Source organism: Pezoporus wallicus, unplaced genomic scaffold, assembly GCF_028554395.1.
Source record: "Pezoporus wallicus isolate ANWC-B61680 ecotype Strahan unplaced genomic scaffold, APGP_CSIRO_Pwel_v1 contig_13057, whole genome shotgun sequence".
In the NCBI taxonomy this organism is placed as follows: domain Eukaryota; kingdom Metazoa; phylum Chordata; class Aves; order Psittaciformes; family Psittacidae; genus Pezoporus; species Pezoporus wallicus.
The window spans coordinates 597,173-610,268 of NW_026640978.1; the positions used below are offsets into that span (position 1 = coordinate 597,173).

At 58.7% G+C, this 13,096-nt stretch overlaps 1 protein-coding gene across 3 annotated transcripts in view; it reads left to right on the top strand.

Moving 5' to 3' along the window:
• The window catches only part of SKAP1 (src kinase associated phosphoprotein 1), a 139,936-nt gene extending 127,554 nt beyond the window's left edge, over positions 1-12,382 (top strand). For 2 of the 3 annotated variants that reach the window (XM_057421424.1, XM_057421422.1), the window contains 3 exons: positions 147-259; positions 11,113-11,230; positions 12,037-12,382. In XM_057421424.1, coding sequence (XP_057277407.1) covers positions 147-259; positions 11,113-11,214 — 215 coding nt within the window. In that variant the 3' untranslated portion in view covers positions 11,215-11,230; positions 12,037-12,382. Of the gene's footprint in view, positions 1-146; positions 260-1,786; positions 2,190-11,112; positions 11,231-12,036 lie in introns of those variants that run through there. The other variant, XM_057421423.1, reaches the window with a different exon arrangement.
• The last annotated feature ends 714 nt before the right edge of the window (positions 12,383-13,096 follow it).

Consider the following 13,096-nt stretch of genomic DNA (forward strand, 5'->3'; position numbering starts at 1 on the left):
TTGGACCAGGGTAAGGATCTCCATGGCTCACTTTGAGCCTGAGGAGGAGATGAAGGGCTTGGGAGAGGGGCGAAGGCACCACCCCACAATCCCAATATTTCCCCATATAATTCCCTTTCACCTTGACCTCTCTTTGCTTTTCCCAGAGGGTCCCTGGCAGGATTATGCCCATTACTACCGAGGCCTATGGGACTGCAGCAGCGAGCATCCCGACGAGCTCTCCTTCCACCGCGGAGACCTCATCTACATCCTCAGCAAGGTAAAGCCTCCCCGTGCTCATCATGGGGCTCAACTGCAAGGTCAGGAGCTGATGGAACTGGTCCAAAGCAGAGCTCAAGGAGCAGCTCAGTGGCCCCCCAGGGCCCCTGCTGCCCTCGCACGTGGCATTTCGGATGCCCTAAAGCGGGATGCGGTGTGCTCTCCCTGCTGTTTCCCATGGCGATGGGCTCCCTACGTGCTGTTGCTCGGGTAGCACAGGGGTAATTGAGTTGCTCAGCCGGGTGTGACCGGGGCTCCCTTCAGCAAGCACACGCAGGTGAATAACTTGTTTGCATCAGCGGGGGTGCTGTGACCCCCTCCTGCCCCGCTCAGTGCCGCAGGGCTCTGTCCTGGCTCCCAGCCGGGTCCCACCGGACCACGGTGGCCTCGGTTCGTGCCAGTGATGAATGGGGGCAGTTGGGTTTTCACAGCCTGGTTTGTGTTAAAGGGACCTCAAAGCTCCTCCAGCTCCAACCCCAATGGTCAGGGACCCCTTCCACTGGAGCAGCTTGCTCCAGCCTGGCCCTGAGCACTGCCAGGGATGGGGCAGCCACAGCTTCTCTGGGCACCCTGTGCCAGCGCCTCAGCACCCTCACAGGGAAGAGCTTCTGCCTAAGAGCTCAGCTCAGTCTCCCCTCGGGCAGGTTAAAGCCATTCCCCTTGGCCTGTCCCTACAGGCCCTTGTGAATCAGATTTGTTTTGGCGTATCCCTCTATCCCCAGGGAGGACGTGGGTGATCAGACACCGCAGTGATGGGCAGGGAGTGGCAGCATCCAGCCTCTCCTTGGAGGTTTTGTCCATCCATCCATCAGAGCCCTTGGGAACGGACCTACAGTGTGGGTGCCCTTTGCTCCGAGCCATGCACTGCAGCAGCCCCATAACCAGCCTGCCCCCCTCCCAGCTGCAGCCAGCATGGGATGGATGCTTTTAGCTGGCATGTCTGAGGCCAGCTCCCCTGTGTCCCCTCGGAGGCAGCTGCATCCCTGGCAGTGGCAGAGAGCAGCTTGGAGCTTGGGCTTCACCATCACATTCTGGAAGGCCGAGAATTCCCCATCTGTGGATCTCAGGGCACTTTACAATGGCATTTAGCGACTTGCTGGCCCCCAGGATGGAGCTGATGTGCTCAGGGACTGAACCTGCATCACCTCCTTTATCCAGGGGGTGACACCGGTGCCATCACCGGTGCCCCGGTCCATCCTGCTGACAGCAGAGCAGGTCTGGTGTCCCCCCCCAGCCCTGCACCAGCTCGGGGACACAGCTTGGAGTCACGGCAGGGTTTTCGCTCTCTTCAGTGCCTCCAGATTGCGACTCTTGTGCTGGTTCCCTCACACGGAACCGATCGCTCCTGAGAGCTTTTCCCCCGTAAATGACTCTGCGCGACGGATGCTCGCGGAACGGAGGCGGCGATGGACGGGGAGAGGGAAAGGATGGAGGCAGAAAGGAAGGGGGGGGGAAAGGTGTTCGAAAAGCCTGTTCGTTCGGCTGCGTTTTAATTTCCTTTTCAATCTTGTCCCAATTAATTCTGCAGAATTAATCTCAGCGAAGCAAAGTCGGCAGCGCCGGGGCGGCCGCTTCAGCGGTGCGGCCGCTGCGGCTGAACATGAAATAGGAGCTAATATAAAAACCCATCTGGTGTGTTTGAAACGCTGCTGCTCGGGCCCTGTCTGACATTTCCAGCAGCAGCATGGAAAAGTGGTTTGGGGGTTTGTGGACACCGGTAGATAGAAGGGACCTGGGGACGTGAGGGATGCTGCAGTGGAGGGATGCAAGGGAAGCATCATCACTGCTGCATCCCTCCTTGGAGCCGTCCCTTTGGTGCTGTAGCCCCCCAGCCCCTTGCCACCAAGAGGCTTTGACTTTGAACCAGGGAATGCCACTGTGAAGGGCTTTTCTCATCATCCCCAAACATGGGCTTGATGCTCTTCATTGCACCCCAGTTGCCGCCAGTGATGTGTTGCTGCAGGGATAGCGGGAATAACAGGGCTGGGGGGGGTCACATCTGCCCAAGCTCTTTCCCCACCTCATCACCCACCTTTGCAGGGAGCCCAAAACACGACCCTGCTCAGTGCAGCCCAGATGGGATAATGCATGGGAGGGAATGAATCTGGGCTGGGGGAGGAAGCGGTGACCCCGGCACCGCATCCCTTTCCCTGGCATCGCTCCCCTTTCCCCTGGCTGAGTGATTTGTACGTTCTGATAATGATTTGAATGCAGTGAGACTTCCTATTTTAAGTGGGCTTAGTTGGATGTGACAAGCAGGCCATAAAACCGGATAAGTTAATTCTCTCAATTGCTTTCAATGAAAGCAGGGGGGGAAACGGGGAGAGGGAAGGGGATGGGGGGGAGAATATTCCTGTACCCCGGCCCCGGAGCGAAAGGCGTGTGGTGACATCTAGTGGCATTCTGCGTGGGTTTGGGGCCGTCTCGTCCGTGGGGCGAGGCCACGGCCCCCCCCGATGTGCTGAACCTCTTGGGTGATGGAGCCAGCGTGTGATGAGCCCAGCCGGGGCTCAGCGCCCATCCCGGGGCCGTGGGTCTGCCCCGGGGCTCGGCCGCGTTCCCATCCCATCAATAACCCCTTTGGGAGGGGAATGGGGCTGGGGCTGGGGTCAGCTGGAAGGCAACGGTCAGCCACCGGTCAAATCCAAGTGAGGGCCGGCCCTGCCGCCCCCCCGCCGGGAAGCAATGGTCCAGAGCGAGCCCCTGGCAGGCTCATTCCTCCCAGGTAATTTGTATAAATGAGGGGACATTGGCACAGGCGAGGACAAAAGGGAGGCTGAGCGCTGGCGGCAGCGCCGGCGATGCCCCAGTGCCCCTCTGTCCCCAGTGCTGCATCCCAGGTTGTGCCCCATCCACTGGGATTCACCCGTGTGTTCCCATTGCTGCATCCCAGGTTGTGCCCCATCCACTGGGATTCACCCCTGTGTCCCCAGTGCTGCATCCTAAATCATGCCCCATCCACTGGGATTCACCCCTGTGTCCCCAGTGCTGCATCCTAAATCATGCCCCATCCACTGGGATTCACCCCTGTGTCCTCAGTGCTGCATCCTAAATCGTGCCCTATCCATGGGGATTCACCCGTGTGTCATTGCCGCATCCTAAATCGTGCCCTATCCATGGGGATTCACCGGTGTGTCCCCAGTGCTGCATCCTAAATCATGCCCCATCCATGGGGATTCACCCATGTGTTCCCATTGCTGCATCCTAAATCGTGCCCTATCCATGGGGATTCACCCGTGTGTCCCCATTGCTGCATCCCAAATTGCGCCCCATGCATTGGGATTCACCCGTGTGTCCCCATTGCTGCATCCCAAATTGCGCCCCATCCATTGGGACTCACCCAATGCCTCATCCCACACCGTGCCCCAACCCTGCTGCTCTCACCCCCACCAGCCACCCTGCCCTGTGCAGCGGGCACTGGTGGTCCCTTCCCCATGCTCACGGGACCCCGATGCCACCCCAGTGCTCCTGGGGGGCTGTTGAAACATTGCCCCCCAGCCCATGGGCTGGCCCATGGGTCCTTTGGGGAGGGGGGGGGTGTTCAGGTTTAAAGCGGTCCCCAACCATTCATTTTGCCCTGAAATGTATAATAAATGCCGTTAAAGACTTTGGCTTTGACAGAGGTAATAATAAATTCCCTGTTAAAGACAGTGGTTTAATTCCTGATCCCCTCCAATACTGCGCAGAATAAACTATATTCATCACCGAGTAATTTTTTACCACATAAATCTTTAAAACTAACCATCGGAGGCTGTTGAGGCTGAAATATTGAGAATTTATGAGATATGCCCATGTAGGATTGGATTCCGAGGCCTCCATTTGAATATATTAGAGAGGAAATTTGTGTCTTTAAGGGTGACAATCCTTCCATTTTCCAAAGGCAGCCTTAGGAGCGGCAGCTCCTCCAGAGTCAACTCTGCCTTTATGAGACAGAGATTTAGTAACGAGCCCCTTGCTAATCCGGTTTGGAGGGGGGGGGGGATATTTTGCCCTGGTTCAAATGGGTGCCAAAGAGAAAAATATGGAGCTATTCCTATAAAAGACTGAAAAAATCCGCTTTTTCTTCCCGGCTTTAACAAATGGGAGCCGATTTCCCGGCTTATTTCATAAATAGAAGTGGAAATTCCACTTGGGAAAATGCGGAAGCAGAGCCTCGTCGTTAAAACCATCCCTCCCCGGCCATAACTTCCCCAGGCTGCGGGTGGTTTATGGACCTGCGGATTATCCACATGGATATGGGGCTAATACAGCGGGCGGGTAGATGGAAGTGAGCCCTTTTGATTTGGGGGGTGGTTAATGGGGACTAAAGGGGATGCGAGGATGGAACCGTGATTCCATGAGGGCAAAATAGAGCAGAGGAGGATTAAATCCTGTCTCTGCCCCCCTTGAAACTGGGGGCTTTGTGTTCCTGAGCCCCCTTGTTTTGCTTTCCCGCTGTCAAACGCCAGTAGACGGCAGAACTCTGAGTTCATTAGGGAGATGGAGGTAATTACAAGCCCATCTCCCAGTTCAGGGTAACATTTAAGCCAATGGATGTGGTAACATTTAAAGGCGATCCAGCGCAAAATGTCACGTACGGTCTGGTTTCATTAGAGACGGGTTAATGGAGGGATGGAATTGAACTTCCAGGGCTGGCTGTTAAGTAAGACGTTCCCCTTTCGCCATAACTCCGTCGCCACAGACCCCATCCCCGATGGATTCAAGCTTCCAGGGCTTCATCCCTTCAAATCACGAATGGGAAGCGGCAATCACGGCAGCACCAAACCCTGCGGTCAAGGGAAGGAGCCGATCACACCCCATTAACCTCCAGCATCGCCCCTTGGTGCTCTCCTCCACCAGCCGCTGGCGCGTCCCGCTCTCCTCCCCGTCTCCTTTCCTCTGTTTTTCCCCCCTCTTTTCCAAGCTGCTCCATCTGTAACTGAGCAAACATCTTGATTTTATGGCCTTTTGCTTTGTAACGCGGAGGGGAGGAAGGGAAAGGAGGCGGCGGCGGGGGGGGAAGTAGTGGAATGCCTAAGTAAGACTTTAATTCCAGATTCATTTACGCTGTGGCCATGAAGTTGTCACAAAGCATAATGCAGTATTTAATTAAAATAACACAAGTGCATCTCGCTGTGTCCTGGGGAAGCTGTCACCGAATCCCAGCCGCCGCTCCCCGCCTTCTCTTTATGAACCAGCGGCGTCGGGGGCACGGCTGAGGCTGAGGCTCTTCCCCTCCTCCCTGCCTTTCCCCACTGCGATTCCCGCATGGATTCGGACCCCTCGGTGTGATTTTTGCCTGTGGAGGGGATCACAGGGTCCCGGCGCTGGCTCTTTTGGGGCTGTGGGGTGATAGAGAAAGGGGCTGGGGCAGAGGGGTCCGGTGACCCCCCCCCTCCCCATCCTGGTTTGGATGGGAAATGGACCCTCGCAGCAATCCCTGCGGAAAGGACGCGCGTTTCAAGGTCATCAGTTAATGAGGATCATAAATCCTAAGGGAGGGATGGAGCCGCTCCGGGGCTGGCTGGGGTTGGTTGGGGTTTGCGCTCTGTGGAGCGGGTTGCAAAGGAGAACAGGGCGGTTTGGCACGTTCCCGGTGCGGGAAGTTCCCGGGAAGTCAAGGAGCCGTTTCCATTGCCACGACCCCTTTGCTGCTCACCATCCTTTAGCCACAGCCACAGCGTCCTGCGCCCCCCAGCCCCAGAAACCCGCATGAGGAGTTCATTAATGAAGGAAGGAGGGAGAACGCCGTGACCTTTGGAGGAAGCAGCCGCTATAAGGACGTGTCGATAGCGCCCATCGCTGCTCCCATCCGCACCCTATGGCCGGGGGGAGCGGTAACGGGGTCGGGGCCGGGGCTTGGGGTCCCGCTGCCGCCGGTGCCGGTGCTCTCTTGTTCTGCCGACCCGCGCCTGACCCCGCCGGGGTCGCTCGGGAGCCGGTGGATGCGGCTGCCATGGCAACGCGGGGATGCGCTGCCGGGCAACGCGAGCATCTCACACACACACACACACACACACACACACACACACACACAGCATTCCCCCTTAGACACCCCCTGCAGCCCCGGAGCCCCCCCTGCACCCCACACATGATGTGGGGCGATTTGGGGGTGGCAGCCCAGGAGATAGATTCACAGAATCATGGTTTGGTTTGGAGGGGGACCCTTAAAAGCCCTCTCCAAGGGCAGGGGCATCCCCACCAGAGCAGGACCCTCAGAGCCTCTCCAGCCTGATCCTGATCCAGGGATGGGGAATCTCCCACCCCCTGGGCACCCTGTGCCCCAGCATGAAGCATTTCTTAGATCTGGTTTGAATCTCCCTGTTTTCATTTAAAACCACTTTTCCCCCTTGTCCTGTCACAACAGGCCCTGCTAAACCCCATCCCCATCTTTCTTACAACCCCCCCCCCCCCCCAAGCATTGAAAAGCCACATTAAAGGGGGGTCAACCTTAGTGTGATGGAGAAACTGAGGCAGGAGCAGGATGCACCTGAGCTGAAGCACCTCTGGAGGACACAACATTTGCGGGGGCACCCAGGGGTGTCCACCCCCCTCAAGCTGTGGCTGTTTTGGGGTCTCCCCCATCACCCAAGCATCCGCACCCATTTTATGTGTGAGCAGGATGGAGCTTTCTGGAGCAGGATGGGGCCCTTTGGAGAGAGGGATGGGGCTCTCCGGAGTGGGATAGGGCCCTCTGGAGCAGGATGGGGCTCTCCGGAGAGGGGGCTCACATCGGCCTCACGCACCAAGGGAACATCAATAAAAGCCATTCCTCGGCAGTGATTTTTGCTCCATTCCAGCCCGTTTGCTCCCACCCACTGCCCATCGCCTCCCGGCACCGGCACCATCCCTTCCCTCGGCTTCTTCACCCCCTTCTCTTTTCCCCCTCCCCTCTCCCCTATCCGAGGGGCACAGGAACCCCCCATTCCCTGGGAACCGCGCTCCACCAAAGCCAATCCCCAGCAGCTCCCCCCCCTCCCGTGCACTCTCGATGAACCTGTGCTATTGCAGCCACGGCCCCTTGAAGTGCTGCGGGGAGGTGATTTAGGAGGATATTAAAGGCGACGTGGAGCTTCGGAGGCGCCTCTCCGGGCACAGATGGGCCGAGCAGATGAAACGCTTCCGTCCCATCGCGCTCGCCCGCGGGGCCCGAGGCTCGGAGCCGCGGTCCGGGCGCGCCGGAGCCCGTGCGCTTCGTGGCGCTGGGATTAACGCGGCGCTGCCCCGCCGGCTCCTCAGCCCAGCCAGTGCCGCTGTTGTCTCCCAGCCCCTCCAGCTGCACCTTCTGCCGCCGGCTGGATGCGGTGCCATCGCTCCCCGTGGATGCGGTGCCATCGCTCCCCGTGGATGCGGTGCCATCGCTCCCCGTGGATGCGGTGCCATCGCTCCCCGTGGATGCGGTGCCATCGCTCCCCGAGGATGCGGTGCCATCGCTCCCCGAGGATGCGGTGCCATCGCTCCCCGTGGATGCGGTGCCATCGCTCCCCGAGGATGCGGTGCCATCGCTCCCCGAGGATGCGGTGCCATCGCTCCCCGTGGATGCGGTGCCATCGCTCCCCGTGGATGCGGTGCCATCGCTCCCCGAGGATGCGGTGCCATCGCTCCCCGTGGATGCGGTGCCATCGCTCCCCGAGGATGCGGTGCCATCGCTCCCCGTGGATGCGGTGCCATCGCTCCCCGTGGATGCGGTGCCATCGCTCCCCGTGGATGCGGTGCCATCGCTCCCCGTGGATGCGTTTGCCTGTCACTAGGTCAGCAGCAGCATCTTGGGCCGTGGTGCCTAGGGGTTGGTTGGGTTTAATCAGAGAACCCCAGCCTGGTTTGGGTTTGAAGGGATCTTAGAGCTCATCTAATTCCAACACAATAGGCAGGGATGCCTTCCGCTAGAGCAGCTTGCTCCAAGCCTCATCCAACCTGGCCTTGAACACTGCCAGGGATGGGGCAGCCACAGCTTCTCTGGGTATCCTGTGGCAATGCCTCACCACCGGAATAATTACTTAATATCCCTATTTTTTTCCCTAACATTTCTGGTATGTGGAGATCCTGATGGGATGCCATACATGGACCACAGTGGGATTGGATACACAGACCCTGGTGGGATGGGACTCCGCAACACCCTGGCACAGGCACTGCAATGGGACAAGGGGAAGGAGCAATGCCCAAGGACCAGCTGAGTGTCCTCAGCTCCTCACAGCAGCTGGGAATTGACTCATTGGAAACAAGTGGGAATCGTTGCTTTATATGGGGCTTTACCCTACAAAGAGCAGTGTGATGGGGGCGGGCCATGGCAAAGGATGAGCATCACCCAAATTAACTCCTCTGGGTGCCATGCCAAGGAAATGGCGTTCCCAGCCACATCCCTCATCTGCCTCCCGCTGAGGACCAGTTCCCCCTTGATTCCAGAGCTTGCTGCAGCGCCGGGCTGGTTTTTGAGGTAAGGAGATGTATAGCTGACCTGGTATAAAACTCCCCGGTGTCAGCCGACCCCTCGCGCTCCCACCATCCCTCATGCAGGAATCAGATGCCTCCATTTTCCTAACCATAATGTATGGCACACAAGCACTAATAATGGGGCCGAGCAATCATAAACCGATAAGTCCCTGACTGATTGGCTTTTCCTTCGGCATCCATCAAAGCATCATTGATCTCCTATGTGAAGGGGGGTGATTAATGGGCTTCCCGAAGCCCAGCGGGGTTGTTTATGAGGGAGTGCGGTGGCAAAGGAGAGCTTGGGAGCATCAGCAGAGGAAGGGAGCTTGTGCTGCTCCATGAGGGGGGGTGGAAGGGTGATTGGAGCTGTGGTGGCTGCACGCTGAGGGTCCCACCAGGTGGGGGGACCAGAGGGGACAATTGGCTTCATCCCCACCTTTGGTGACTGGATATGGGGTGTCCTCCCCAGTGGGGGCACAGGGCCCAGCTGTAGCTGGGCCATCGAGGGGCTCCCCATTCCCACAGCATCATCTCTCCTGGGTGATGCTGGAGCAAGGCAGGGAGAGCAACCGGGTTGTGTTGTTTCCCCCCCGCCCCTTCCTTCTTCCTTTGTCAATGGAGATGAGCAGCATAAAGCTTTTATGGCCCCGTGCACCAACCCGCCATAAACACCCTGATGGTGGGCCATTATGGGAACGAGCGTCTGCTTTGGGTTCGCACCAGGGATCTTGGGAATGGAACAGGGAGAAGCGCTTCGAGGGGGTCTCATCCTTCTGGGATAGGCTCACAGCATTTCGGGAGCGGAGCTGGGAGGATGGGTGGTGGGTGAGCCTCACATTCAGTTCCCTGTTCCATTCCAGCCCGGAAGGGGTTTGCTCATCCCTGCTGTGCTTCTGAGGCTGGAGCAGAGCATTGGCTTCGCTCTGCCTCTTGAAATGACCCAGGAGCTGGTGTAGCACCAGCACCCATGGGCGCAGCCTCCGAGCTCCTGCTGCCCTGATGGAGCTTGAGCATCCCTCTCCCTTCTCCGGGCGCGCCGACCTCACTGGAGCAATTCCCCTCCCAACTAATGGCTTTTCAGCCCCGTCTGTAGCATCCCAACCAAACGACTTCCCCCTCCCCACCTCGGTCCACGCAGGTCCTGCGCACAGAGGCCCCATTAACGTGTAATTAGGTAGATCCCAGCAAAACCAGCCTCAGATTCCCTCCTCCTCCCCTCCCTTTCCAACGCGGGCATCAGCGAGCGGGATGTAAATGAGAGCCGAGCTGAGGCTGCGCTGGGCTCTGCCTCGCTGTGCCAGCGCTCTCCTCGTTTTAATCGCTTAATAAAAATTAGCATAATTAAGGAACATCTGTAGGATGCAGCGCGGCGCAATTTGGCACTCGGAAACGAGGACTTGGCCGTCATTGCGGGGAGTTTAATGTTCTTTTAATTCTTCTTGGCACCGCGCAGTGGAATCAAGGCTGGGAGCGAGCGGCGCGGCCTCGCCTGGCTCCCATTTGCGTTTCCCTCCCCTGGTTGCGGAGCAGGCGAGGGGCTCGGCTGCCGTTCATCCCAGCGGAAGGGCGGGCTATGGCGGAGCTGGGGCTTGGGGGGGTCCCCATCAATCCTGGGGTGCGTGTCGGCCCCTCTGCCCAGGGAGCAGAGCAGAGCAGAGCAGGCAGAGCCCAGGTTTCCCTGCTGGGTTTGCAGGATTCTTCCTCGCTGGCTGCTGGGATGGGGCTCGCGTCCCTCCGTGCTCCTGCTTTTCTATGGAGGGGGTGACTCAGTGCGGTTTGCATGGGAGTCCATGGGGAGCAGGGGGATCCCAGCCCCTGCGGTGTCGAGGGATCCTTTCCTGGCTCCAGTGAGGGCAGCACCATCTGGAAGCATCAGGAGCAAAATCCGTCTCTGGGGGCTCAATCCTGAGCAAAGCCCGTTTCTTTTTCCTGTTGGGAAGCAGGGATGAGGTTGGAGACCCATTAAATGCCCCAGGCAGGCGGAGGGACCGGAGCTCGTGTGGGACACGGGATGTGCTGCTGTGCGCATCACTGTTAACATCCATCTCCTTTACATAATACATGAAAATCTCCTGTTTTGATGGCAAACCCCTCGGGCCTGTGTGTGCCAGCTCCTCCTCTCACACACACAGGGAGTGCAAGAAGCTTTTCCTGTTACGATTTGCCTCCGGTATCTTCTGTCATGGAACAACCTTGGGAAGGGGCACGTTAACCCGGCACGGTCCGGCTGCAGAGAGCTCCAGGCTGGGACCTGGGCTCTCATCCCAAGGGCTGACATCTGAAATGAGATCCCCCAGTTCCCACCCCAGGGGGTGAATTGAATGCTGAGCTTCCACACCATGCAGGACCCTGGGTGAAGGTGGGGAGTGGGGCAGGATGAAGGGTAGAAAGGGCAGTGATGGATTTAGCAGCGTGCCAGCACTTGACCCCACTGTGTCCCCTCAGGAGTACAACGTGTACGGATGGTGGGTTGGAGAGCTCAACAACGCGGTCGGGATCGTCCCAAAGGATTACCTGGCAGCTGCCTATGACCTGGAGGAGCAATGAAGACCCATCAGCCCAGGTGAGGGATGGGTCACAGGGGTGGCAGCTCTGTTCTGGGGTGCACCAGCATCCTCAGGGTGCTGAGCCTTGAGAGCTGCCTTTGGCTCCATCTCCTGGTCCCTGTTTTACACGGGAGCAGGTGAGCTCAGGAAAGCCAGGTGTGATCAAGGGATGATGCATCCGTGCCCCATGGCCCTCAAATCCTTCAGATTCCATGGGGAGAAACGCGGTAGAACCCCAGCAGCCACCTCCACCAGAGCTGCAGCACCAACACTGACACCAACACTGACACCAACACTGACACCAACACTGACACCAACACTGACACCAACACTGACACCAACACTGACACCAACACTGACACCAACACTGACACCAACACTGACACCAACACTGACACCAACACTGACACCAACACTGACACCAACACTGACACCAACACTGACACCAACACTGACACCAACACTGACACCAACACTGACACCAACACTGACACCAACACTGACACCAACACTGACACCAACACTGACACCAACACTGACACCAACACTGACACCAACACTGACACCAACCCAAACCAGGCTGGGGTTTGCAATGATTCAAACAAAACCCATGATAGGGGAATGTGGGAGATGGGGAAGCTGAAGGCAGGGTCAGGGCTGGGAAAGCAGATGGGGTCTGCAGCCAAGTCCTGGTACCCACCTGGGGCAGCGAGACCTCCACACTCACCAAGACACATCCCCTTGTCATCCCCTCTGTGCCACGTCAGTGTCTCAGTGTCCCCTTCCCACCATCAGCCCTGTCTCTCCCCTTCCCCAAATCCAGGTGCTTCTCTCTCCTTGACCATGCTGAGATACCACTGACACCGTCCCCATCACCCTACAGGCACCCGCTGCATGAAGAGACCCACGTCCCATCACCAGAGCCCTGCCCTGTGGTACCCACAGCAGCGCCATCAGGGCACAGTGGGGCACGGGGGGTGGCACCCCACAATAAAGCCGTTTTCCTCTCCATGTTTGGCTGCTCCAGTCTTTGCCGTGGGGCCGGAGCCGGAGCTGGGTGCAAGCAGCGCCTTTTCGCCCCCAGCCCCAGCTCTGAGCATCCCCAGGTGTGATCCAGGCCCGTTGGGGTCCCCACGGCCGAGGATTAACCCGGTGCATCCCGATCCTCCTCCTCCTCCTCCTCCCGCACTTGGCTGAAGGGCCACTAGATGGTGGTAGGTACCTGCAGACCGCCGCCTTCCCGGGAAGGGTGCCGAGCCCTCCCGGGGCTGCACCGGAGCAGGAGCATCGCCCGCAGGGTGAGCCCGGGTACCGGCACCGGCGTGCGAGTGTTTGGATGGGGGGGACCCGTTGGTGCCCGGGTCAGAACAGGCGGGGTTGTTGGACCTGGAGAAGAGAAGGCTCCTGAAGGGGAGACCTCAGAGCAGCTCCAGTGCCTGAAGGGGCTGCAGGAAACCGGGAGAGGGGCTTGGGACAAGGGATGTAGGGACAGGCCAGGGGGAATGGCTTTAACCTGCCAGAGGGGAGACTGAGCTGAGCTCTTCGGCAGAAGCTCTTCCCTGTGAGGGTGCTGAGGCGCTGGCACAGGGTGCCCAGAGAAGCTGTGTCTGCCCCATCCCTGGCAGTGCTCAAGGCCAGGTTGGAGCAAGCTGCTCCAGTGGAAGGGGTCCCTGCCCGTGGCAGGGGTTGGAACTGGGTGAGAAACTCTCCCTCTGCCCTGCGCTCACCCTCCCCTGTCTCCAGTATCCCTCTCTCCAGCGTCGTTCCCAGGAGCCCTTTGGGATCCTGGCAGGGCAGAACGGATGCTCCGGTGTAAAACGGACGAGGCCGAGGCCCTGGCCCTGCCCGGGTGCATTTACCCCAGCCCCACACATCGGAAATGG